Consider the following 27,658-nt stretch of genomic DNA (forward strand, 5'->3'; position numbering starts at 1 on the left):
GATGCGTACCCTGACTAATTTGCATATTTAATTTGAGACACGGGTTTCCTCTTAGCTGTGACCATGTTTTATTTAAAGTAAATACCCTGCAGTTTTATTTTACAAGTAAAATTCCTCTTCAAATGTTTAAGCTTGACTTTGTACATGTATGTAAATCATTAGTATTTAAAAAAAAAAACCCTTGTGACATATCAAAATATTTTTCCAGCTTCCATACAAAATAGCACTTTTTCTCTGCTGGTAGAAGACATTAAGACTTTTACTGTATTAAGTGGTCCGTGTAACTTTTACAGAAGTTGTATACAAAAAACTGAAAAGTATGCAAAAATTCCAAAGTACACTCCGACAGCTAATGCTCTGCAAATACTTTATTACACAAATTACATTCAGCTTCTGAAAATAGTGTTCTAACAGTGATACCATCTAAAAATAAGACATCCCAGAAACACATCAAGTTAGGAAGAAGAAAAAAAATTAAATAGAGACTTTTTTTCTTTCCTTCAATGCAATATAATGTTAGTGATTTTAAAAAAATAGAAGAAGATTTAGCAGCTTCATTTTCTTGTGGCACTGTATTTTCTCTGTACTGCAATAGGTTAAGGACATTGAAGAGGAAAGGCACAAAACAGAAATTGGCAAATGAATACTTATGGGAAAAATATTTTGATGAAGCAGATAGTAAGACTTATTTACAAGATCCCCAAGTTAAGATGAGCAAATACTACTGCTTTAAATCAGTGCTGCAATTAGAAGACTGTTTGCTTTAATAAGATGGTCACATAAAAAACAACGGCACTGATATGGAACTTCATACACTCCTCCACTTAAAAAACAGAATTAAAACCAAACAAAAATTAAAGGAACCAGTGTACAGCCCCACATAGACTAGTACAGTTTACAATTAAATACACAAAATCTTAAACGTGCTTAAGGGAAAAGGAATCTGACATTCTGGGTTGAATCATATAATGGCGAACTCAAAGGCTGGTTTCAGGATGATGAAGGTGCTGGTGGGGGTGGAGGTGCTGAACACTCTTCCTCTGAATCTGTGCCATCATCTTCATCTTTTTCTTGGTCACTTCCTTCAGTGCTGAGTCGGTCAAACCCTTTTCGGCTGTAGCCTTTGTGACTTGCAAAGAAGTTCCCAAGGTTAAGGCCACCACCGCCTTTCCCTGTGGAAAGGAAAGGCTTGTCATAAGGTTTGCGTTACTGCACGGGGGGAATAGAAATCTATCTACCCATTCAGCAGTATAGTGCAGATCATTTTAAGTGCCCTTCCAGAAACTGTTTTTAAAGGTCAGCCCACGAGCCACAAAAGCTAAGTATAGAGATTATGAAAGAGGAAAGAAATTAATCTTTTGAAGTAGAAGTTTCAAACTATTTTTTTCAGCATCCATTGCCTCATTAAGTCTTTACACAGGCTGTTTGTGTTCCCACCAGTTTGCCCTTAGTCTCGAAGTGCTTCATTTCATTCATCAGATCCACAGATAACTCATTATAACATCTACCGCTCTCCCACTGGTGGTGACACATCCTCTTCAGCGGGCAGGTAATGATGGATGACAGGTCATAAAAAGACATTTCCACAAAACACCTGAGGTTTGCCCCCAGTCCTTCCTCTCAGAAAGTTCCATCAAATCTGCTATTCAACTAGAAGTGAATACGGGAAAACAACCCCTCCAGTTACCGTGTTCTTAAAAGATCTTCAATGACTCAGACTTACCTCTAAGTCTGCCTAAAATTCTGCCTGAACTTGAATCAAGTTTGTGTTCCCCATCAGCTGAAAAATAAGGTAGGTTTCAAAAATAAGCTAAAATAATAATCTATGATTAATTAATTATCTGTATTTTCTGATACACAGCACAGACATTGAACAAATTGATCGGAAGCTTTATGAAGCAAAACTGATACTTTTCAGCTTCTTGATTAAAGTGAAATTATGATTACTAACAAAATGATCATACCACGGATATTCAGTTTATGCCAAATCAGTCATTAAGAAGTTATTTCTGAGAATTTCATTCCCTTGGTTGTTCACTTACGTTACAGGAGGGACAAGAACTTGTCATTTATAATAAGCACAACTACATTCCAGCGCACTGCAAAATACAGCTTGACATTTCGAATGGTACAGTTTCCCTTCAGAGAAACTTTCTGGAAGACAGTGATCTGTGAATTTCTTCAGGTATTCTGGAGGAATTTTTTCTCCCCCTCACAAACCATTATCTTCCCCCTGGTAACTCTTTCCATTCTTCATCTGAAGAAAAAATTAAATGCTATGACCAAACTATCTCTTCCTATATACTACTCGGTTTCCATAAATCTGTGCAAGAAGTTTACTTTTACCAATGTAACTGTATCATACTCTTTGACAAATTCTTGAATCCAAATGGAATGCAAAGATGCTATTATAGATCATACCCATTAATGGCAGCGCTGCAGTAGTCTAGAGTGTTAGCACATTTGATGTGCTAAACATGTTTGAACACAAAGAGTCAGGAAGCTGCACGCTGAAATCTTCAAATAAAACACATGCATTTCAGTTGCACAGCAGTACCAGATTGCTGAATTATCTACTCTGCCATAGTATGTCCTAGCCAGTGGCAGAACTACATTATTTGTCTATTCCATGTACATTTCCTTCTCTTGACAGAGGATCTCCACAAAACTATTTATATGATACAAAATAACAAGTGTAGTGATCAAACTCCTACTGCAATCTACCCGTTTCCCAAAAATAATATTATTATATAGTATGAATTAAGAACAAATTTACATAGTGTTGTAAGTACCAATTAAAGCTCTCACAGCAATGGATGGGGGTGCATTTTGGAAACATGTCTGACTCACAAAATGCATAAGGTATTAGTGAACAATAATACATATAATTTCTTCTAAGTGTTATCTGTTTGCATTTTGCTTATATGTTTATAATACCCAGAGTCTTTTGTTCTCAACAGTTTAAAGATCCCAAACTGAAAATCAAACTATGCTCAGAGCATTAAAATTTATGTATTCTGGACAGTAACACGAATATATTATAGTCATTTGTGAGATAACAAGTTTTGGCTTGACGCCAATTAAGGTTTTAGATGCGTGTACTGAAAAGGTGGTGGCTTGGGCTGTAATATTAAAGGCATCGGGGATGCAGTTGCTGTGTGCATGCTGGATCTTAGTTTGCATGCAGCGTTGCAGTAACTGTTCAGAAGGGCAAAGGGACATTGAGCCTCTCTCTTCATACCCTTATCCCTTAGTATTCAGTGATGTTTTGAACGGGAACAATAAAAGCCTGTTCTCCAGAGTTACTCATGGTTACCTCCATAGACAGTTGTCTTCCTCCACCGAATAAATACTAAGATTGCCAGCAGGACAACAACAGGGATAACTAGAAGAGTTGTAACAAGAACAAAGGAAACTCCAGTGCTGGTCTGTTGGACCAAATGTTGTTTTTCCTGCTTCTTTAGAGGGTCTGTCGATTCTGGATTGTTTTTCAATCTGGCTTCTACAATTGTTTCTGATTCTTTAAAAAGAAGACAATTTCAGTATGTAATCCATATGCATCAAGCAACACACAACAAGGCCTTAAAAAAAGAGCAAGCTAGCATACCTTAAGTGCTGAGTAACAAGGAAACAAAAGACAAACACTTATGGAGACATTTCTAGCTCTTGCTGATGCTATCAGGCAGAGAGAGTCTGAATGATATCACTCACTAGCAAAGATGCCCTCCCCTTTTCTCGAATGGGGAAAGGAGAGGTGTCAGGGAGAGTTCTGAATCAAAAAGTATCTATCATTTGAAATACAGGAAAATTCCCGAAAGATCTATTTTTGCAAATAGCCTTGTGTTGTATATCAATGAAGTATCTCCTTTTGATAATAACACTTCCACAAGAAATACAGAAGTACAGTTATGCTTTATTATCATAAACAAAAAGGAAAGCATTTAAAGTTATTTTTAATAAACTTGCGCCAAAGGGTTAAATTTTCAGAACTGCTACATCCCGCGAAAAGAACTTTGGCTGTGTAAATCTGGAGAGCTTTTGAAAACTGCATCTCATCATTCTGACATCTGATCATTTGTTACCTCTCCACCTACAAGAAAAACAATTTCATTAAAATCCTCCTCTATGCTGTTTTGCGTGTCTATAAAGGATCACATGCCTTGTGCTAACTTTTAATGAGTAAGACCGACTAGCTATATATTTTAAAGTCTGACTTAACTGCATGTCTTAAGAAGTAGCTGCATCAGAAACACACTCTGAGTCAACTTTGGTTTGAATCTGTATCAAACTTAAAATGATGTTTTATTCTGTAAGAATAGCAAAGGCTTCAGTTTACACTTAACATTAATGCAATGACAACAATGATATCATTGCTATCACGAATACAATGACAACCACGATACAATGATAACACGCTGTCTGTTCAACTAGTAGTTACAGCCAAGAGCAACTTTCCTCCACCATCTTGCCCACCTCTGGGCAAAGCTACACTTCTCCGCTTATTTTCCTGCTTCGCAGCAGGGCAAGCAGTAGTAACAGTCTGTCACCAGGAGGCTGTGAAAGTGCATGCCACTCCTGCCCATTTATTAAGCAGAGGAGGACACAAAGTCCATTGACCACCTATTTTCTTCAAGTGGAGGTGAAAGATGACGTTTTCAGCCTGCGTACCCTAAGTGGTTTTAGAGACTGTTACTTAAAAACTGTTTCTTATCCTGGTGATACTATTGCATTTTTCTCTATAACATTAGAAGTGTCAGCTAGCTATCTTCCTAAAGAAAGCCCAAATGCATTAATATATCCCCATATTTGTTGTGCTGTGGCTGCCGTAATGTCAACACTTCCCTTTTGAGTGCTTCAGGAGGGCTGATGTACCAACAGAGATAAAATAGAAGGATAACAGTTTTAGCAGTAAGGATTTCATTATTTTATAATGTCAGCCTCCTTTATTCTACTTTATTCTATACGCTTGCAATTGGCAGTTGGGATCTTTTGGTATTTTCCTCTGTCTGCGTATACATAGCTAAAGCAAATCACACAAGCTCTCAATTCAACCAAAGAGAAACAGTTAAGAACGTCTGAACATTTTATAAAGTCCTCTCCATAGTCTTATACTGTTTTTCAGAAAGGGAAATGAACTTTTCCTTTTCAATATAAAAGACCTAAGTAACTGAATACAAATGGTTCAAATTATTTTTCATCTTCCTGAATTACGAATTTACCCCTTTCAGTCTCCTCTACATGTACTTCTTTATCGCCTCATGTTAGGCTTCTACATGCTTTTATTTTCTTGGTATTTTCTTTTTCCATTTTCATGCAGATAAATTGGAAAAAAAAAAAGCAAGCAGTAAAATCTAGGGAAATAAATCTAAATAGAAAAAATGGTATTTTTTGCCATATGGTGTGACTGGCAAGGCTGTGTACTGAAAGACTATGCAGAAAGACAAACCAATTACCACTTCAAATAACCTTTTTTTAGTGGTTGAGGGTTGTGGAGCAGGGGGAAGGGTGCTGGGGAGTAAGTATCACAGTTATAATTCAGAGCTATTTCTGCATCTAAGGGAGCTGACACAGATACCAATCTGGACGATACCAGATGGTGGCATGGAATTAATCCACTAGTTAAATTTTTATCTTAGTGTCTGTGAAGCACTTGTCGTCACTGAAAATAAAATGTTTAGATTAGCTGTAAAATAGCGTCTACTAGGTAACACAGTTACAAGCTGCTTTCTAGTGCTTCCTATGCCAGCTCATTTTATCTGTATGAATGATGGTGAAAAATAAAACAGTTAAAACTAGTTAGCATTTTCCCCTCCAACTTGGCAGAAGCAGTCCTAGTCTATGTGAAAATACTGGTTCCTTCATTTCCATTATGAATCAGACTAACCTTTTATTTCCTGTACCTCAATACCAGCCTTTTTAACTGACCGATGTTCCATTTCTGTAAAACAAAATTATTCTTCAGGACAACTGACATTTCAGAAAGACGCTCAGTGACATTTTCCTGATAGCTTTCTCAAATGTACAGTACAATCCTACAGTAAACAATCCCATCAGCTTCTGAACTTCACCAAGGAGAGTCAATATAAAGCATTCAATAGCTCACAAGGCCATGGAAAAAAGAAAGAGCTTGACTCATGAAAGGTGTTTGCAATAATTAACTCGTACGCCACAGAGAGACTTTATGGGCAAGAGTAAAGGTTCAGGGGTCCTGCAAAAATAAAACTATTCATTATAATCATAATCTCGGCGGATTAAAGGCTGGCTGAATCAGGGCTCCTTAGCTACTGCAGTTTCATACTGCAGCAAAAGCTAAAAAGAAAATGATATACAAGGACTTTCCTCATCTAACCTGTAAGTGATGAGTAATTCCATTATTTTTTTGTTCTCATGTTTCTTTGAATAAAAGCCTAGAAGTGTTCTTGTTCAGGTTATTATATGCAGAAAAAGCCATATCCAGTCAGATTTACAACTTATCTGGTCCAGTTTCCTGTTACTATGAGCAGCTGATACCAGATGCCCCAAAGGAAAATCCATGAATTATAAACAGGCAAATATGGAATAACTGGCTTAGTCAGAAGTTCATTTATAACAGCAGACTCTTACTGGTTGACTAACACCCTGAAGCCTGAGGCTTTATCTCTCTCATACAATTTTTATCAAATATAATGTAACAGTGGATTATATTTTTATTCCTGTAAAATATCTAATCTCTCTCTGAATCCTACTAAATTGATGTCTGACTAATCAGGTGCCTCTCCCTGAAGTCAGGCTGCTTGCCTTGGGGGCTACTAGATTAAAACTGGGAAGTGTTTCCACTTCATAGAAATAGGACTTCAAATTATACTAGATTCATTTTCTAATGATAAATACTCCCAATGAAATGAATATAAATTTTAAGTTGACTGGTGTTTTTTTACTTCAGCCTCTGGGAGTTTCCTATATGATAACCTCAAAGGAAGCACTTGACTTCTCAGCAAATGATACATTAACATTACTAAAATGCTAAAGAGTAATGCTTTTGTTTAAGCAGGTACTGACATGACAAGGGATAGATCTACCATGAGACAAATGCATTTCAATTCCTCCTGTGACAAATGAACTCATGCGCGCAGGTCCCTTCTTTGACAGAGCATGCAGCAATGCTGAAGAGCAGTCTTTTAACGAAAACTGATCAGCAGCACACAGCTCCTGCAGGCAGAGCTTGTGGCGTACTTAAACCATTGCCATTAAACCACTACATTCTTGGCCAGTGGCATCAGGTGAGCGGTACTGATCTGAAGAGACAAAATGTGAAGTTGTGACATTAAGAACAAAAGGAACATACTTTCTGTGGATGCAAACTTCCACACTGCTCTGGCATGAACGTCTCCAACGAATACTGTTTTGTCTGCTGAAGCAACAACATCATGCGGCATCTCAAAGCTCTGTGAAGATAAGCAGTCACAGATTACTCGTAAGTGTCTACACATTGATGAGGCCTCCTTAACCTTGAACTTGAGACTGGTCACATTCAGTCCTTAGGCTGGAAAATGCAGCAGGTGCTGGTGTGAAAGCCAATGTGAGTGAAGGGAGAGGAATTCCATTTCTATTGTATGTTTGATTTCTCCAGGGATACCAACATGGAGATGATTCAATGTACTCACACTAAACATTTTTTATATCTATAATATTTATATTCATATTCTTGCATCCAATTTTATCCTGTGAAATATATAAAAAACCATGAATCTTGCTTTCAAGCCCACATACTTAGTCTTTGTCTAGAGTTTGTATGCAACGCAGCTATTTGCTATACTCAGAAAAAATAACTCCCTCCAATATAATGTAAAACTGGACTGCAAATAACAGATTTCCAGAAACGGGAATCCTAACATGCATTCTTTAGTCTAAGACAATCTATGGAAACTTTTTTTTAAAAATAAACATAATTTTTATGTGCAATACTGTATGAGCAACATTTAGCCTTACTTCCACATTAATCTTCTGTAAAGAAGGGATGTAACCGTACAGCTGAATATTATTTCTGCTCAGGAATATACTCTATTTTTTGACAAATTACTAGCAACTAAATATACGAATATTTCAAGCCATTCATTCTTCTATTAAATTAGCTTTTAAGAACTGTCTGACACCAATAAGTCACGCTTATCCTGACTGAAGGTATTATCTGTAGGAATTATCTTGAGGGTATTAATAATTTTCAAATGTGTACCACCTGTAGAAAACTAAGACCCCAAATTCTAATGTCTTTATTAAGTTACTATTACAAGGAATTCCTTTTGAATACCTCACATTATAAACCATCTTATTTCCTGTAAGAGCCTTGTGAAAGTTGCAGAAGTAGGATGTTACCAGCATTCTCTGATGTATAATTATATGCACGAGGCACTCTGTGCAATACTCTACCTTTCTAAGCGGAATGAAAGTATCAATTATTTCTCCAGTAGAGAAGTTCATTGCAAATCCTTGCACTGGTTCTGCCTGTCCAGGATAAGGCTTTCCATTAACTGCGAAGAGGAGACCACCTGCAACAACATTAGACTTGCTTTAACAACGCCCACATAGCAAACTACAGCGAAGATGAACTGTAACAGTATAGATGAAAAAAAGCTGTCTGAAAGCAAGAGAGGGAGGAAACTAAATCACAAGAGGAAAGTTAAGTAAGGTGTAACAGGTGAAAGTATGGCATTTAAGAGACGTGCACTTTGTCCAAACGAGAACAAGCAAGGCAATATTTTACAGATCGGTTAAATGTAAATAGAACGTGAAAGCATTAAAAAAAATCTGAAGAGTGCTTTGCTAAGGATGCTTGATCTGATAATGGAAAGTTCTTTAAATGCATCGAAAGCAGAAATTCAGCTAGGGAATCAATGGAACCACAAGAGGAGAAAGTGTGAAAGGGGGACTCAGGGATGAGTGGCCTGTGGCAGAAAAGCTCAGTTTTTGACAGTTTTTTCTGTTAAGTATGCTGCGGAGATTCTGACACTCAATTTTTTTCACAGCAAAGAGGTCAGAGAGCCAGCTCAACTGGAAGGAGATACACAAAAGGTGTTAGACAAGTTGGAGGTTAATAATTCACCAGGTTTGGATGGCATTCGCTCAAGTTCAGAAATAAGTCAAATGAGAAACGATGGACCTCAGGCCAAGCTGAGTAACCTAGCGCTGCAAACAGCCACTCCTCCAGAAGACTAGCAGGCTGCCAAATTAATGCCCTTCTACAAGAAGGGCTCAAAAAAGTGCCTGGGACATACACATCAACAATTCTGGTTTCCATCCTCATTACGGTGATAGAATCCGTAATGAAGAATAAGTCATGGGTAAGTGTTGCCTGTTGGAAACAAGTTAGTATGGCTTCTCTAAGGAGAAATTGTGCCTCACCTCTGAACAGGCAGAAAGAGCACACAGGTAAAGGAGATTCAGCAGACGTACTTGAATCTTCACAGAACTTTTCACAAGGTTGTGCATGAGAGGTTATTAAAGAATGTGTTGTTCTTGAGTTGAGCCCTGAGTTGTCACAGGGCTCAATGAAAGATCCATTCGTGAACAGAAAATGTAGAGCAGAGCTTAAGGGAAGAGCTTATAATTTTTCAGGATAGAGAAGTCTGCGTAGTGCGATGCTGCAGGGATCAGAGTCAGAAACAATTTCATTCAATAGTCTTCATCAGTGACCTAAGAAAGAGGGTGAACAGTGACATCTCCCAGTCTGAGGAAGGTACTGAGTTCTGCGGAACAGTCAAAAGCTTGATGATATTGAGAAAGTCTGGAAAGACTTTTTATAAGAATAAGTGAGTTGTCAAACAGATGCCAGAAGAGCTTCAGCAAAGACAAATGTAGAGTAATGCCCCTGCAAAAAAGTAATCTTGATCATGCCTAAGTGATGTTTAGCTTGGACCTAGCAGCTACAGGCCAGGAGACATCTCACAGCCATCACTGAAAGGTCTCTGAAATCTTTGGCTCCACGTAAAGTGACAGCCAAAATTCCAACAGAATGTTGGGCATCATCAGGAAAAGAATTAGAAATGGAGGGGACAGTTCTGCCACTATGCAAAAACTTAGCATGCCCACATCTTGAGTACCCAGTGCTGTTTTACTCTCTGCATCTCAAGAAGGTCCTAATGAAGTTAGATGCTAGAGGAGAAAGGCAACCACAATAGTCAAAGGGCTGAAGCAATAAATGGCTTATGGGGAGACCAAGGTGGCTGGGGATCTTTGGTTTGGATAGGAGGAGGCTAAGAGGCAGCAGATACAGGGAGTGTGGAACTGTTATTCACCAACTCCCTAAATACTGGGACTGAGAAGCACTCAATGAAACTAGGTCACCTTTTTAAATTAAAAAAATAAAGTGGGTAGTGAACTTCTGGAGCCTGTAACTGCAGAAGGTGAAGAAGGCAGACAGTATAAGCCAGTTCAAAATGGGATGAGGAAAACTCATGGGCAGTAGGTCCATAGAAAGATACTATGAAGAAGAGGTCAGCAGCTACCTCCTAACACCCTTAAATAAAGTGCTTGTGGATGCAAGCGAGAGGAACGGACCACAAAATGCAGCCAGGCTTACACATTCTCCTTAGAATGCCTCTGTTGCTGCCACTCTCAGAGACAGAGCTGTAGGTATCAAGTATCTGATCCATCATTTTTTATTTTCTTGGTAGATGCAAGAGAGATAACCCTGATACTAAATTTGATATCAACTACAGTCAGGAGCCTGACATGCCAAAATCCCTCTTCCACTTGTTGACATTTACATTACCTTCAGTATCAGTATTAAAAATCTAATCCAAAAACTTGACACAGTAATTGTTAACCAGATTGTGATACTAAAAACCACATCTTTTTCAAACTGTTTGCTTTCAGATTTTTTTGTTTTATGAAATCCCAAACTTTTCTTGATCGTTTCAAACCTCTTTATTTTGCTCTCATCAATGGAGCTTGAAATGAATATTTCAAAATGTTATTATTAACTATTGACTGTGCAGTCACTAGGAAGCAAACAAGATCATCTACTTGTTGACATCACATTTAGGGAGTTCAATCAGTCATTTCTCAGAAGCAGAGATTATATGCAAGCTTTCCTCATCCCGCAAGTAGGAAAACAGGATTGTTATAAAATTTTCCATTACATCAGCTCTATTTTGAAAGAGAATAAATATCCCTAAGATAAAATGATAGCAGTCGTCATGAAATAACACTGTGTACTGTGACATACTGGCATAAAGCACCACTTGAAATCTGAAGAACCGAAAAAAAAGATTACCTGGAACATATGAAACGGCAAACAACTCTCTTCCAAACGATTTGTGCTTGATCTCTCTTATGAACTCCCCAGTCTCTAACCTGAAGCACTGAATTCGGCCGTTTTCCCTGTCTGCGACACACAGCTGCCTGAAGTCGGGGATCAGGGCTAAACTGTGAGGGATATGAAACTGTCCAGGTCTGGCTTTGCCTGAAGAAGTCTCTGCAATACAAAATAGACAGGTTTGTGTTAAAGTACACGCTGCAAGTGTCAGTTTTGCTTAGGAACAGCGATATGTCATATAATGCAATATAGCATTGGGAAAAGAATAAAGTCAGCTTGCTTTCTTCTCCTATCAGTTTTACTCATTTGGGTAGTCTGTGGTAGTCTTTTGCATGGTCTTTGTAAATCCTAAATTTATGAATTCACTATTTCCTAAAATATTTGACATAATTTAATGCCTGATACATACATCTGAGTCAGGCAGAAATGTAATTATTCATAAAACTTAAAATAGATGGGATCATGGCATAAATCTTGCAAAAATGGTACAGGCTTATACTATTTGATCTAAAGTTCAAGAAAAAAAATGAAGTTTTTGTGAAAGTCAGAACATTTTCTTGATAAGGCAGGACATGCCAAAACTTGTACTGAAAGCATGCTAACAAATTTGCATTTTTTATTTTTAGTGGATATATTAACTACTGTCAGTAGCTGTATGGATAGAAGAGAGATAACTGGAATGCAATGACAAGGCTGGAATTCTGCTATGGCCAGGAAGGTATTTCAGTAATGGAAACTTATAAATAAAAGTAATAGTAACAACAGCAATCTCATGGTTCGTAATGCGTTCATGCTAACAGTGGTAGGGTAAAGTACCAAGCGCTCTGATCTGTACCTTCTCCCCACTGCATCACGTACAATCCATTCGGAGAGAACTGGATGATTCGACTGTTACAGTAGCCATCAGAGACATAAACGCTGCCAGTGACTGGATCCACGGCCACATCAGTTGGTTGACAGAAATGATTTTTGTCACTGCCCGGTTGCAAAGCCACTCCTAAGATCAGTAATGGTTCCTTGTCACCTGCTCCCAGTTTGAAAACCTTTTATTCAGTGGATGGGAAAAGAGAAAAGGTTTCAGTTATGGAATATGAAATATATGAGGGATGACTGCCTATGGAAAAATATCTGTTACTGTATATAAAATAAATTTATGTACCTAATCTTAATATATTGACTATGACATCTATTACCAGTTTTTCAATAGTGTCAATTCTATGAAATTTCTGCCTAAAATACTTATTTCCTGTGATTACAGCAAACTAATTAGTTCCACATTCTGGATTTAAGTACATAGGAGAATTGATAAGCAAAGATGTAGCAGAAAAATCTGTTCTTTTTCAAAAGAATCACTGTTTTAAACTAGATACTTTTATTTCTGAATACTATGTCTATGTAGCAAATTATTCAACACAACCATATTCCACGAAGGCCATATGGATCAATTTCTGTAGGCATATTCTTAACGTTTATTCTGTAGGCATATTCTTAACAAGCCTAGATAAATAATTTATGTCAAATCCCTACGAAAACAAAAACAATTTTAGGCAAAATATTAAGGTCCTGGTATTAAAGCTTCAAAAACATACCTGATGGAGAGCTACATCTGTGACCCAGTAGTTACCGTTTTTATCTATACTCAAACCATGTGGTAAATAAAATCTGCAAGCACAAATGTAGAAGAATCAAGTTAAAAACATCTTTCAGGAAGAATGACGTAGATGCGAAGATTTCACTTTTTATCTACAGATCAACAAATGCTGTACATACTATTTGTAGCGATTAATGAAAAAGCTTTACAGAACAGAATTTTCTTGACAATAGTGTCTCAGCTCTGAAATTAATCTCATCTCTGGTATCTCACACAGGTTAATATTTGGTATCCTTAAGGACAATATACAATACTCATGAGCTCTGCGTTTCTGTTAATCTGGCTGGTAGATGAAATTGTAGGAATTGCTAGAAAGGAGAGGTGATAAAGATGGCAAATTACTTTTATTAATTGTTGATTTTGTAATTTTTATTCATTTATTAATTTAAATAAACTCAGAGGCTACAATCACACAATGTAATATAAAACATACGAAAAAGGATTTGAGGAGTAAAATATACAGAAATGTTAGTTTTATTAATAAAAGCAAAAATAACTTACAGACTTTTGCCCAAGGCATGAAGCAGTTTTGCATTGCTTGGGTTTAGGACAAGAATTGTGTTCTGTTCAATTGGTCCAAGTCCTCTTTGCTGATAAACAAACTTGCTGTCAAAAGAACTACAAAAAATAGTGGAAGAGAAAGGCAGCATTAGAAGGTTCCACTCATGGATAATACACATGCACCTTAAAGCTGAGTTTTGTAGTTTAATTGCAGTGTGGGCTTCTTTTTTTTTCTTTAAACAAGCCTTATTACATTACTGCATGATTGTAAGAGTTACAGTGTTGGATGTCTGCGTTTCCTACTGAGGTTATGACTTCCAAACTAAAGGAGCACCAAATTCACACAGCAACAATTAAGATAAACCTAAAGCAAGCAAGCAAAAAACCTCTTCCTTTTTTTTCCTCTGCTTTGCTGTGGCAAATCAGAAATGGGAAATTAAACAATGTAGCCTAAGTAAAAATATAGCTAATCACCAGGGCATAACTGCCAGTAAAACCAGGTATAGTTCATACTGTCTAAGGCAGTGTGTGCATGTTTGTGTGTCTTTTGTTTGTTCTTTTTTTCCAACACAGTTCAATATTTTGCTAGAGCTTACTACTGTAAGATTCAGGTTTTAAGGTTCTTATCCTTTTCAGAGTGTGCTCAGAGGAGGCTATAGGATATGATGTGTATTTCTCCTGCCGCCACAACTCTACACTCAATTTTCAGGGTACGTGGAATATATTAATAAACAACATTTAAACAAACATATCACTACTTTAGACATTAAGAACTGGGATTAACTTTCCAGAAGACATTTATATAAAATTATCATGTGCTTAACAAAGAATAGAAAATACAGTTGTCTGTACCCCTACAGGGAAGTTGGCTATTACTCTAACCCGTTCAGCATTTAGTGAAGGTAAGTAAAGTGTAAAATCTTTTGAACAAAATTTAAGTCTAAATGTTAAAAAATGGTATTTGACTGTGGATTAAAAATGTGCGAATACAAGACATACTCCTCCCTCACACCTTATATTTTGAAATCCATTTGTTAATCCCAAGAGAAATCCAGCTATGATTGATGCAGCTTGGCAAACAATGATACACTTTGTAGTCACAGAAAAGGCTATGAATAAAGCTATTAAAACTTTATATTGTACAGTCCTAGCAGCCTCACCTCTCCATAACATTAAATATTTATATGTCTGGAATTTTCAATGTGGAAAAGCAATACTGGCTTCATATATAACCAGCAAAATCTATGACAGGATGTGTTTAAGCTTCTGCGGAGCCTATGATTAAAAAATAATACTTAGATATTGCCATTACGTATGGTAGCTATCTGTGACTATTTATTTAATTTCTGATAGAAATCAGTAAATCCTTTTCACTATGAATGGTTAAGCATAGTTACTAAAACTCTCTACGGAGCCCTCCTAAACACTCTGCCATGATGCTATAGGGAGACACAGGGTAAATGGTCCTGGCACACAACGGCCTTCTGGTGTGCATCTGCTTGTTTGACCGTGGCTCAGCAGGTGGTGTTTTATTCTTTACCATTACTGACAATAATCTTCTGTGACAAGTTCTCTTGGTTTTAAACAGTTTTATTTAAGACCAGTCTAATGCTCGTAAGGACTTGCTCTAGGTATGGATGACCACAACTGGAGAACCAACACTGGACAGACTGAACTGATGTTATTATTAATGTTATTACTAATCGTCACAGCTCATCACAGAAGAGAATCTTAGTGACTGTAGGCATTGCACAAAAAAGTCCACAGAAAACAAGGTTGTATCTCTGGAGAACTGACTATCCAGACAACTTAAAAAATGTTCGTCTTGCTTTATGATGATTTTGGTTCTTACTAACAGTGCTGTCCAGACTTCTAAGTATTCCCTCCTAACAACTACCCATATCTTCCGGGAAATGAGTGCTTTCAGCGTAAACAAGAGATTCTATGGTATTTTATGCAAAGGAAGCCTAGTGAACTTTGAAATGAGTTCATGGGAGTAATCCTCCATGCATCTTCTCCCTGTCAAATTTCCTTTTCTAGGAGAAAGACTGGCATGCTACAGAATCACAGTCACTTTTTCCTTCCCAGCATTTGAGACCAATTTCCCAGGTAGCCAATGTTCCTTTGTTTCAACTGATAAATGAGGACACAAACAATGCCGACTACTGCTAGCTTAACAGAAGCGAGACCAAAACGAACTGAACAAAATAACTGAACACCTTGCTATTACGTGTCATACTGCTCTGCAGCATGGTTTTCTAATAGGTTCTGCAGTTTGATATCAAAAGACAACTAAAGTATGCTGCTGTCCTGGTTTGCCACTACTTCTAATTTCAAACCCCAATGTAATTCCACAGCTATTTTTCTACTTCTCAGACGGCCACTTCACACTAATACAAACAATTTACTGCTAAATCTAATGTCCTTCTTGTGAGCTACATATTAAATTTAGACAGACCACCTGACCTCATAACCCCTGAAGGCACAACCCAGAGCTCAATTCTTGATCAATATCCATCACCGTTGTAGTACTGTGCTCAGGCTAAATTAACCTGCCTAGCTTGTTAAGAATGCAGTAACAAGAATGCCGCTTATATACCTTATTATGTCTTTTATAAATTGCCTGAATAGTATATGTTTTTCATTGCAAAATGCAAAATACCTTCCAACTCATTCATTGCTTAGCCAGCTGAATAGTTCTAAATTTTTTCATTCTGAGCAGCACGTGCTGCATATAGCAAACACTGTTCTGAAACTGAGGAGACAATGTGGTAGAAGAACCTGACTTATTTAAAAGGATTTTTTTTTTCTTTTAATCATGCACAGAAGGAATGCTACAGCCACTGAAAAGCTGCTACTCTATTACAGGGCTTGCCATTGCATAACTGCTTTTGCGTCCTAAAGCAGACTGAAGATGCCTTATAAAACAGCACAAACCATTCATCCAGCTATATTTAGTTGAATGAGAATCCAGCTTTTATGACATATATTAATAATGCATTGGAAACATTTGTGCATTGCCTAACAGCACAGATAATTTTTGTTTAATTTGTTTCCGTACTATGCTAGTGAAGCACTGAAACAGAGAAAATAAATTCTGGGCTTTCAGGCTTGATTGATTCATCACATTTATGATTTGGTAAGGAATATTATACTCAGTTAACTGTGTATTTGTAGCTAATGATAAACATTGACTTAAAAGCCTGATAACTTCGTATCCTAATAGTCATGATAACCCCCTTCTAAATACTTATTTTTTATTCCTTTTAATTGAAAAATGAGAATGCATATACTCCTTCCTTTTCAGCACAACCCATGAAAGGGTCCACAGACCATTTCATATGCCCGTGACGTACCCAAAGATAAAAAGGGAAGGATGACTGGCTGAGCGCACTTCTCTGTGCCTCTTCTCTGTGCCACAAGATACGGAACAACAGTTTAACCGCAGGCATGTTTTCCAAATATATTGTTTTTAAGTCACAATACTCTATATAAATAGACCTACAGAAGTTTTAGCCTATGTGATTTCAGGGTTCCTACCAACACTATATATTGATTAACTGTGCTCCACAAGAAGACGAAAAAAACCGAAACACAACTTTTGAACAAAACCCCCTCTGAAATGAATTAGGATTTCATGTGTAGTTATCTTTATGTGAGGCCCATATCCAGCTTCAGTTAATGGCAGCTCATCTTACGTCTTGGTTACATATCTGGGACTGAATGCTTCTGATATTTATAAGGCTATTTCACTTTGTTCCAACTTCAATCCCCACATGATGGCAAATATGGCAAGCTCCCACACAGGACTGATGTACAGATTAACACCGCTAATACTAAATACAAGATAAAGCATATTTCTAGGAAGTCTGATAATCACAGGCTAGAAATACTCGGAATATGAAGAATGGCTGCCCTCAAGGACAGGGCTAAGCTAAGAGAACCTGTAGTGTTACCCAGCACAGCTGGTAGGTACCTGGATTTCCAGACTCCAGACCTCACTGCTCCCACCTTCTTCTGCATCCACAAAATAAAAAAGTTGAAGTTCAATCTGTCTCTCGACATGGTTGCTTCGTTATGCTTACTTGCTATTTTAGGGAATGTTTTTTTGTTTTGCTTAAAATCTGGAGGGTCTCCAAATATTCCTTGGTCTCAGACTCCAGTTTTGTGCTCTGGGTTGTGGGTATGCCTCAGTTGCGAGACACTCAAAAACGCACATTTGAGAAGTCAGAAATGAATACAACTGACAGCCTATTTTCAAGTATTTTTTCAATTCTTTCTTCAATGACACAAGGAACAGCACTTGTGTTCATGCATAGGAGGACGAAAAAACCAAACCAGTATCAGCTTTTACTTGAAGCTTGAGTAATACAAGTTGCAGCATGCATCATCCTTTCAAATTTTATAGTCTAGATTTATATACACTTGAACTGGAGAGATCACTGATATGATAACGCACGAGATATAAATGATTGCCTTATCTGGTACAGTATGTTATTAGCTAAAAACCCAAAGAACTTTCCTCCATAAAACAGTATTCTAAGCGTAATTTGTTATTATAAGGTTGAGAAAGCTGCCCCCACTAACTTTCAGGAACTACGTTATCTTAAAATTAATTCATCGGGAGCTGGAAAAAAACCTACTGTTTAGCCTTATAGTTATGTATGGAGAACAGATGCTTAGAGGGAAGATTAAAAAAGCACATTAAAAAAGGGTACTACATAATATTGTTACAGGCTAATACTATTTCCTCCCAGTGTTCTATTAAAATTTCATGGAATTTTTTCCAAAGTGTCCATCTAAACTGTTAGACATAAGGGCACTGTACAAATAAGGACACTATACTTTATTCGGAATGTTCTGTTCTTAAAATAATACACCTTTGAGTATATTACTTCATAAACACTAGATAAATGGCCATTATAAAGTCTGGACTTTTTTTTTTTTTTGTTTGGAGTGACTCTAAATGCAGTAAATTTTATCAAATTAGTAGAACAAAGCCTGTTTTGAGAGACTGCCTTGCAACAATCCAATTTTGTTCGGTGGGCATAAACACACAAAAAGTAAAGGTACATCGGAGATAGCTTTGCATGTCTTAAACCCACGTGCTAATAGTAGTATACCATAGTAAAACATAATTCTCGCAGGCTTATTAGCCCTGCTGAAAAACATGGAGATGCAAGGATAATTAATCTCAGTGAACACCATACTAACACGGTCATGCAGTTTAAGGACCTAAGGTACTACGTTCTTTTTCTCTGGAGACACATTCTTTCGGTCTAAAGACCTAGTAACCCCATCTTCTTCAACTGTCAGTCACCACTTCCATTCCGAGTCTCCCAAAGGCACTTTCAGCCAAGGAACTGAATTTTAAACAGAAAAGGAATGATCCGTCTTTTCTTTTCTTGAGAAGACATACAAACAGCACACACCAATTCTACCTTGTAACATGCCATTTGACAGAGCATCTACTCACTTTTCATCCCAAACATGATCCCCTCTGTGGAAGATAACGAGGTTATTTTCAGGGTCCAGGGCCAACCCAGAAACTTGGCCTAGTTTCAGGTCTAACCCAGGCCACTCCACAGCCTCTTCTATGTGGAAATCTGACCAAAGAAACAAATAAACAGAAGACAGACATTCATGTAGCATATTTTAAAAAAAACCCCAACAACGGTTAACTGGCATTTGGTACAGGCTGTTGGGAATTATATGGCTATTTTCTTACATGCAGTATTTTCATTAATGCATTGCAATTTAATTCCAAGCATAGTTTTATTATAGTAAAGCATGCACAAACACTGGCATCCTGCTACATATAGGATGACAGAAACTTTAAAACAGCTTTTGATTGCATTCTTTCCTCCATCCTGTAACGATACAGGTACACAGACTCTGTAAGTTTTAGGAACTCTGTGAATGCTTTCTACAGTGAAAGATTAGAGAAATACACAACTACTATCCAAAAAGAGCAGGCAAATTTAAATATTAACTGATCTCTTTTTTAAAAATGCATAACAAAGACTATGAATCACTAAACCAACTATGTATTAGAAGTGGTTGATTCATGACTTTTTTTCCAAAAAAACTTTTAACACTAAGAAAAAAAATACAGGGAAGGAAGAAAAACGGCAACAGGAAGCAAATAAAACAGTAATTCTTTTAAGTTTGCTTATGATGTTTCTTACAGCCAACATATGCATTAGTTCCGGATAGTGTGCATATCCTAATCTAAATATTATAGGCATAAATCAGAAATAGATGTCTAAATCTGATGGAAAAGATGAAGAAGGGTAGAATATCTGTCATTGTTTACGCTGTAACAACTGTTTTTAAGAATAAATACTGGATAGTTTTTGAATATGACAAACGTGATTTTCACACTAAATCTACAGCACAGGATTTAGCAAGGGAACCACTACTAAAAAGTTGGATATTTCTTGTGTTTGTCCTAAATCGTAAAGTTCCTCAATTAAGGGAGACAAATTTAGTTTCAACTTAAAGATTAAAAATATGAAATAATATTTATTTCAATCTGTTTTATGTAAAAATAGCCTTACACTGATTAATGGCATGAACAGTCCAAAATTTGAAAAAGTTGCAGAGCGTTGGCTAGAAGGTTTAATTTCTCACAAACTGCCTGCTTAAATGCTATTTGGAAGAGGTTGGTCTGTGTGGGTTGCTCTGCCAGTATTAATAGACAATTAAACAATATTCCCCAAAATAAAAAAAAAATGTTATGGCAAGACAAATGTCACTAATTCTGATAAAAGAAAAAAAACAAAACACAATAAACCTAAATCCATAGATACCATAGATAGAGCAGGTCACAGAGGAACTCTTTAGGCTAACACGAACCTAAGACAAACCTAAGGCAATTAGCAACTGCAGCGAATGCAAGACTGTAATCAAAAACTTCTAAAACAAGAAATTCCACCCTGTAGCAATTTTAGCCGAACAGAAGTTCCAAGATAAAAGAAAAGCTGTCAAGAAAAAAATGACTCATGTTTCTACTTCCGTACAGTTCAGTTGATCACAGCAGGTGCAGTACCAGCTATATTCATGGATGTTAGGATTTTGAAAGAAATAAAAGGATTGAAATTCAGTGTTTGCTTCCTGACTTGCTCATCCCATATCAGTCTAAATTAACGTGCAGAAAGCTTGTGTAACTTTAATGTTACAGTGCCCCTTGGCCTCTGAGTCTTTTTAGAAAGGTTGGAGAAATTAAAAGGCTAAGCACAGAAGGGCTGAATTTTGGCCTCTAAAATTCAGCCTCTCAAAAGCATGTTTGTACTTACGTGTAAAGGACTAAAAGATTTCTGATAGATCAAAACAATAAAATGAGTGTGCAGTGAAATACAGTCTAATCACAAGAACTCTAACCTCTACGCAACCTTTAGGTTTTCTCATACTTTTCCAAAATTGGTTTATTATTGTTATTATTTTCTTTTCCCTTGCAAGCTTCATACTCAATGTCCTTTGATACAGGTTTATCTTAGGGGAAATAGCTTTTTACAAAAACTTACTAAGTTTAGATTTCATTTATCTAAGACTGATTATTAATTCCCTACAAAACTAAGTGGTCCATGGAACAGTTACACACAAACCCAAAGAAAATTACTTTTCCCCATTAAAATAATTTAGTATTACTTTAAAAAAAATATAAAATTGCCATTTTTGTTGCAAATGAGTTTCTAAACTAAGCACCACCAGATCTTTTGCCTTGTAATTTAGCGTAATTCCTTTAATCAATAAAACTATAAAGGCTTACATAGATTTAGAACATGCAAATCAGCCTCGAAACTCTCTACAAGCTGAAGAATAAAGCCTTATTTAGTGGCAAAATTGCAATTTACTGTCCAGAAATCCCTGGAAGCTCTTGCTAGCTTTAACATCACAAATTTTAGTCATGTGTATTTACTCCCTGCCATCAGAGTAGTCATTTAAGTCTTGACAAACATAAAGTATGCACTGCATAAAGGAGTTTTAAAATGGGAAAATTACACTGTTTGCCTGAATTAAGAATTATAATTGTACTGGCTGCAATGATGTTGAACAACCAGACTGATTAGTGACCAGTGTCAGGGTAACAAGATAACAACGATGCAGGAAGAGCAGTAGTATAAAGTTATAAATGTAAGATTTATAATAACCTTACTTAACATATTGTTCACTTGCTATTTTAGGCCAATTACATGTTTAAAATTGAAGTATTTGTAAGACTAAAAATGTAAAACTGTTTTAACTCCAGTAATTTTTAAACAGGTAAATGAAGTGAATTTAATAGCAACCAGAGTCTTGTCTTAAGAAATACTGAGAATTTTTTAATTTTAATATAGGAAAGAATTTTATGAAGAGTGCAATTTTTTTTTTTTTTTAAATCAAGATAAGTTAAAACAATTTATATTACACTTCTTCCTGTGAAGAGCAAAATTCTGTTACGGAAGGTTCTGTTCTTCTAGTACATAAATACTCCCGAAAACAGAAACTAAACATGTGCTTAAAGATTTTATTGTTATAAAAGTTCTTTTGCCAAAAGATGGCGCTGACAGCTTCTGCAGTTCTTTCTGCAGTTCTTTCTGCAGAATTTCTGTAGTTAGCTGTACCACAAACATTAAAAAAACCCCAATGCTAATTAAGATCGTTTCAGTTTTCCTTTTAGCTGTAGATCAAAACTGCATCATTTGAAAGTGTATTTATTAATCCATGAACAAATTCCCCCAAAATGAATATATAGCTACTAAAGTAGACGAGCAAATGCTTCCTGCAGTTAGAATTCTTGCCATATGGTGTGCCAACTAAGCCATTTATTCAGTTCACTGATACTCCCTCTTCTGGATCAGTTAAAACAGAAAGGAAATTTCTTCATTTCTCTTTACACACCACATGCTATTACTCTGAACTGAACAAACTGGTTTTGCAGAAATACTACACACATTACTCTCCCAAGCATTTAATTCCAGTGTCGCTTACGGAATTATTAATGATTTACGCTTATGTCAGGCATATGGTAACATTCCACCTGTTTTTTGCCCCTACGCCAATAACTTGACAGGCCCTCATTTAACTGACTAGCATCACATAACACTGGAAAGTCCTCATCTTTGGTTTTCTGTTAAATACAAACCCAGAATTTTGCTGAATTTGAATACTACAACAGAATCTCACATAAGCAGAGACAATACATGTTAACATTTTGAACTGAAATACAAAGTGGATGATGAATGATGTATATTTGTGTACAACAGTACTTAAAAACATCAAGCTGGCTGGTTGCGACATAAAAGCAAGCATGTGCTGCTACGGCTTACGCATACAGATGACTTTCATGCATACATACGAGTTTCTTTTATGAGATACTAGTCACATGCTGCATTATCTGGCTTTCCACATTAGCAAGTAAGACTAAGCACAATCAATATCACAGAGACCAAAATGCAAGTAAAACAAACACAATACTTCCATGGTTTCTGCTGTCATAGAAACCTGAAGGGAATGAATTATAAGCCTAGTATAATAAAACAGCCTGTCCAAGAATATTTGGAAAGCCAAGCCCAATTTGACATAAATATGCAGAAATTTTACTTCTCAAGAATTTTTCAGGATTAACTACCACTTTTCTGAATGAGCAAAAAAAAAGTCTGACAGAATTACAGCAATAAATTTAATAAAATCCTGTATCTGGCAAACCAAGGTAATCAGAAAACTCATAAAAAGCATCGATTATCCCAGTGACTATTTTATAGTAGGTACTTGTATCAAGAAAATTCTTCACTTCCCATGACTACTATATCCTGTGGTTACCTTGTTTTAGCATTACTGATATCTAATCATTAAGTAAAAGTCTTGAGAGTAGAAAAAATACTTTGTGTTCCAAAAAGTACTGATATTGTGCCATCGGTATACATTCTTTCTTCACACATGGAGGGGGAAAGAACCCCACTGAAATATCTCTAAAATAGAACATTTCCTTAATTAGGAAAACTGTCACGTAAAATACTTCCAAACATCAATTGATATTCCCTTCAGATTTTGCTAATGTGGATCACAGCTTTTACATTGCATTTCATTGTATGAAATTAACCCCTAACCCACCTCCTGTATGTTCTTTTTCCCAGCTTCCCTCACCATGTTTAGGCTGCTGTAAAGAGAAATGTCTGTTCTCTGGTGGCCTCAAGGTAGACTCTAGTCTGTGAAATCTGTGAATTCTGTCTCTGACAAGCATAGCATTGTCCCTCTCATCATGATTTGTGATCTCTCTGGCAAGATCCTTCTTTTGGACTACATTAGCAATCTCGGCTACAAGATCTGAGTCTGCCTTTTCTGTAGGGTTATGCTTATGCACATGCACAACATCTTCCCTTTCTCCTAGCAGCTTGGAAAGGAGTGAATAGAAATCACCTGTACAGAAAAGAGAAAAGATAAGAGGAAAGGAGGGAAAAAACAATTATAGCAGACTGTGTAGTTTTAGAAAGCAAAGTATAATGTAACAAAGTTATTCAAACAGTCATTGTCAAAAGTAATTTAAGAGGGAACTGTTTCAGCCTTGGGAATTGAATGAGCCAAGTCTCTGGTATGAGAAGATCATGTCAAATCTTTATCAAATTTAATTTACATATAAATGTCCATTTTTACCTGACCCTCTGGCATCAAAAAATAAGCACCTCTGCACAGATGTTCTTGGGAACAAGGAAAAAAAAAAAAAAGAAAAAGGCATGCAAATTTCAGTAAAATAAAATTTATGGGATTATTTTGATATGGAATTATCTGTATTTTCCAGGCAACTGCAGACTTCTTCTATTTTTCTAAAACAAAGAGGTAAAAATTCTAGTTTCATCAATTTGTTCACTTACAAAGACAATAACAGAAAGTCATGATGTATTTCAAAATATATTTCTTTGAAATCTGTCACCACATAAGAAACTTAGGCTGTAAGAAAACAAACTTTCACATTTGCAAATGGATTCCAGAGCATGCTGTAGGAAGAAGACACACTAGTAAAACAGAGTGATCCATTAAATTTTCATTTATTAATTCGGTCTGGGTCCTGTCCCTCCTTTTTGTCCAAATAGTAACACCCCTTAGTCACAATTATCACTTGGCAATGCAGGGAACAGTATTTTCTCAAGCTGCTTGCTAACAACGCAGTTATCACTATAGCTTTCCTAAACACCAACAAGCGTTTCAGTAAATTCCAGAACAATAGCTCAAAGCAAACAACTGAAAATAAGGTATGCAAATTCCAGAACCACAACTCTCTTCAGAAAATATTCAAACCACCCAAACAGGTTTTGATGAAGTCAATGTTCAGACCTTTTTGCAGGATTACATAAAGTGATGACATGACGACAAGTATATCCCTGTCCTGGGATTCTCTGCTAACCAGCAGATACCCAACTTGTTAGAATTTATTAATCAAATATCCTGGCTGCCTGAAGCTATTATCAGTTCTGTTAAATACAACTGCACCATTCAAATGGAAAGAGACCGCCAATATGCTTTAGGTTTAATGCAAGTAGGTATACTTCTATTTCATTTTAAGTATAAACCACTCGTAATTAAGAATTTGTATATTTTATTATATAAGACATTTTTTAGAATAATGAAGCTTTCACCAAAAAAAACCATCCAGAACCAGAACCCATCACTAGCAGCCTGGGACAGAGGAAATTAAGTCTTTTGTAAATGACCCTAAGAGGATCTGTGATGTTTATAAACAGTCCTACACCAATGCTTTTGAGTAGGATTCCATTCTATGCCCTTGGAAAGGAAACATCCCAGATGAAATCTTCTGCCAGAAAATAATTACTGAAGTAACAGGGCCAATTTCAATGAAATTAACAAAGCAAATTGATAAGACAGAATATTGTTAAACTATGTAACAAATATGAATTATTTCCTTCAAATACAATTGTGAAGATAGATAGGATCCTTTATAATCCTAATGCTCTCATTCAACTAGTCCAACTACTGATTCAGAACAAATCCAAATATTCAAAAAGTATGATATAATACAAGTTTTGGATACAAACCAAAGTTATTCCGAGAAAGGTTTATAATTACATTAATCAGGTCCAGCAGCCTCTACTTAAAGCATCCGAGAATTGGTGCCGATGTAGAAACACATCTGGAATTTCCTTTACTTGAAACATTTGGTATTAAAATACTCTCCATTGGCCTTAACTATATTTTTGTGCCATTTTAAAAAACAAATAAAGTTTGTGTGTATAAATGTGTCGTGGTTTGGGCCGGACTGGCCTCTGAGACGAATGGCAGAGACGAATGACAGATGCTCTCCCCCAGATTTTCACGGCCCAGCGAGAGAACACCGAATGCCACTGTAACCGCAACACTTTCCAAGGTGCCTCTGTTGGGGCCACTGGTTTTATCCATGTCTGGGAGACCCATTAGATGAGCAAAGCCCACTGACTTCTCCCTATGCAGTAATTTCCAGCAGAGAGGCTGGTAACATGGTAAAAGCCATGTTCTGCCTAATGTAACTGTGAAAATTCTCACTAAACCAGCAAGCCCAGTACTATTTTAAACTGCAGACTTTTTAAAGCAACTCGAGTGATCTTTGCCCAGTTCACTCTTTCGTAGTTCTGTATCAACAGTCTGATAAATTTACTTGTAATTCTTGGTCACAGAAAGAATCATATGGTACAGTTGTATAAAGGCTTCGGATCCCTAACTCACAACTCATGTATTCATTTTATTTGAACAATGAAGTTTGCCATCTTCCTGCTTCATCAAAGGCATTGCATTCTACTTCTGTTGTGCAATAGTTGCCACAGAATAATTAAGTCACCCTCTAGAATAGATATTGCTGGTTGATTTTAAAAAGCAAACAAATAAAAAGTGCCTCAGTTTACCTGTCTGAAATTAGCTTCTCTCACTACAAAAGAAACTGCTAAGAGATTGGACTCAGTGGAGGACAAGAAGAAAAGAGAGCAGGGGAATCCAGCTTCGAAACAATAAAAGCCTAGGGACAAGATGCTTTCACAGAAAATTCCAGTGGTCTTTATGGGAGCTATTAATCAGGGACTCAACTCCAAATAGGTTGATCAGGTTTGGTTTTCTCCTAGCACTGAGCCTATGATCGTAAGGTATATGAGGAACTCTCAAACAGCGGAGCACAGAGTAAGGTAGTTTGCGTACATCACTATCAGCGGCTATAGATGAGATATTTTGCAAGTTGAGCTTGTCCTAGTAGTGCTTTCATTAAGCAAGGGTGTTGTAACCACACCAGAATATTTAGGAACTGTCTGAACATCTGAAAAAAGGTGTGCCTCAGAGAGTGAAGGTGGTCTGAAGTGCAGGTACTCTGAAACTCTGATCTTTACCTTAAGTAAATCTGTTTGAGGAAATGAGTATGAAATCTCTACACCTTAAATTCAAAAGATGTAAAGACATCCAAGAAGCCTACATATCTGCCCAGCATCTCCATATGCTTGGCACAAACAACAGGTGAAAGTCTTCATTAATTTCTTGGCATCTTGACACAACTCAGAGTATTTACAAATCACACACAGCATTGTCTGCAGATGTGAAAGGTAAGAACTGAAGTCTCCTGATTACTCGATGTATGCAACTGTGCCCTAAACTCCACATTCCAAATTCCACCGAATGGAGGTCTCATATTATTTGGGACCAACATTTTTCAGGTTCATTTGTGATCCTCAGGCAGATTCCAATAAATTTGTAAGCAGTATATTTTTAAGTAGTAGTTCAGAATTCACTACATATAACTAGCAAAGAGCTGACTCATGTTGTTTCTGATTAACAGTTGCTTTCTCCAAAGCAATATCCACCAAACATCAAAGCACAATCTCCTTTTGCTGCTTTACAGCTGTCTTGTACCAGCTGGAACAGCAGAAGGATGTTGCTTGCCTGAAGATACTCAGTGGGAAAGGAACACTGGCAAGGTGCACCACGTTATTTGTTTGGTCTTGTTTGAGATGAGACAGCCTGGCTTTCAGAATGCCTGAGTATGACTAGAAGAAGACGCAGGTGAATGAATGACTTGCTCTTGTTGAATTAACTGAAGCCTAGCACTGCAGTCTCAGGAAGTTGACTGATTAGTTTAGTTTCAGAGAGGATACTTACATGCACCTCTTACGTGTAAGCTATCAGGACACTTTCCTCTATGTAATACAGTAAAAGATGATTGGCTACAAATACCTACAGTTTATTCTGCTCTCGTGAGACCCCAC

General features: G+C 36.8%; 1 protein-coding gene across 8 annotated transcripts in view; it reads right to left on the reverse strand.

The window, feature by feature from the left end:
* Positions 1 to 350: 350 nt before the first annotated feature.
* PAM (peptidylglycine alpha-amidating monooxygenase) overlaps positions 351 to 27,658 on the reverse strand; it is a 150,103-nt gene continuing 122,795 nt past the window's right edge. For 4 of the 8 annotated variants that reach the window (XM_063321327.1, XM_063321330.1, XM_063321329.1 and 1 more), the window contains 12 exons: positions 23,541 to 23,846; positions 18,922 to 19,051; positions 13,446 to 13,562; positions 12,883 to 12,955; positions 12,129 to 12,336; positions 11,252 to 11,452; positions 8,407 to 8,525; positions 7,325 to 7,424; positions 5,885 to 5,938; positions 3,317 to 3,520; positions 1,724 to 1,780; positions 351 to 1,172 (listed from right to left, as the gene is read on the reverse strand). In XM_063321327.1, the coding sequence (XP_063177397.1) occupies positions 991 to 1,172; positions 1,724 to 1,780; positions 3,317 to 3,520; positions 5,885 to 5,938; positions 7,325 to 7,424; positions 8,407 to 8,525; positions 11,252 to 11,452; positions 12,129 to 12,336; positions 12,883 to 12,955; positions 13,446 to 13,562; positions 18,922 to 19,051; positions 23,541 to 23,846 (1,751 nt within the window). In that variant the 3' untranslated portion in view covers positions 351 to 990. Of the gene's footprint in view, positions 1,173 to 1,723; positions 1,781 to 3,316; positions 3,521 to 3,893; positions 4,091 to 5,884; positions 5,939 to 7,324; positions 7,425 to 8,406; positions 8,526 to 11,251; positions 11,453 to 12,128; positions 12,337 to 12,882; positions 12,956 to 13,445; positions 13,563 to 18,921; positions 19,052 to 23,540; positions 23,847 to 27,658 lie in introns of those variants that run through there. The other 4 variants (XM_063321334.1, XM_063321332.1, XM_063321333.1 and 1 more) reach the window with 4 other exon arrangements.

The sequence above is a fragment of the Chroicocephalus ridibundus genome, chromosome Z (genome assembly GCF_963924245.1).
Source record: "Chroicocephalus ridibundus chromosome Z, bChrRid1.1, whole genome shotgun sequence".
NCBI classification, from domain to species: domain Eukaryota; kingdom Metazoa; phylum Chordata; class Aves; order Charadriiformes; family Laridae; genus Chroicocephalus; species Chroicocephalus ridibundus.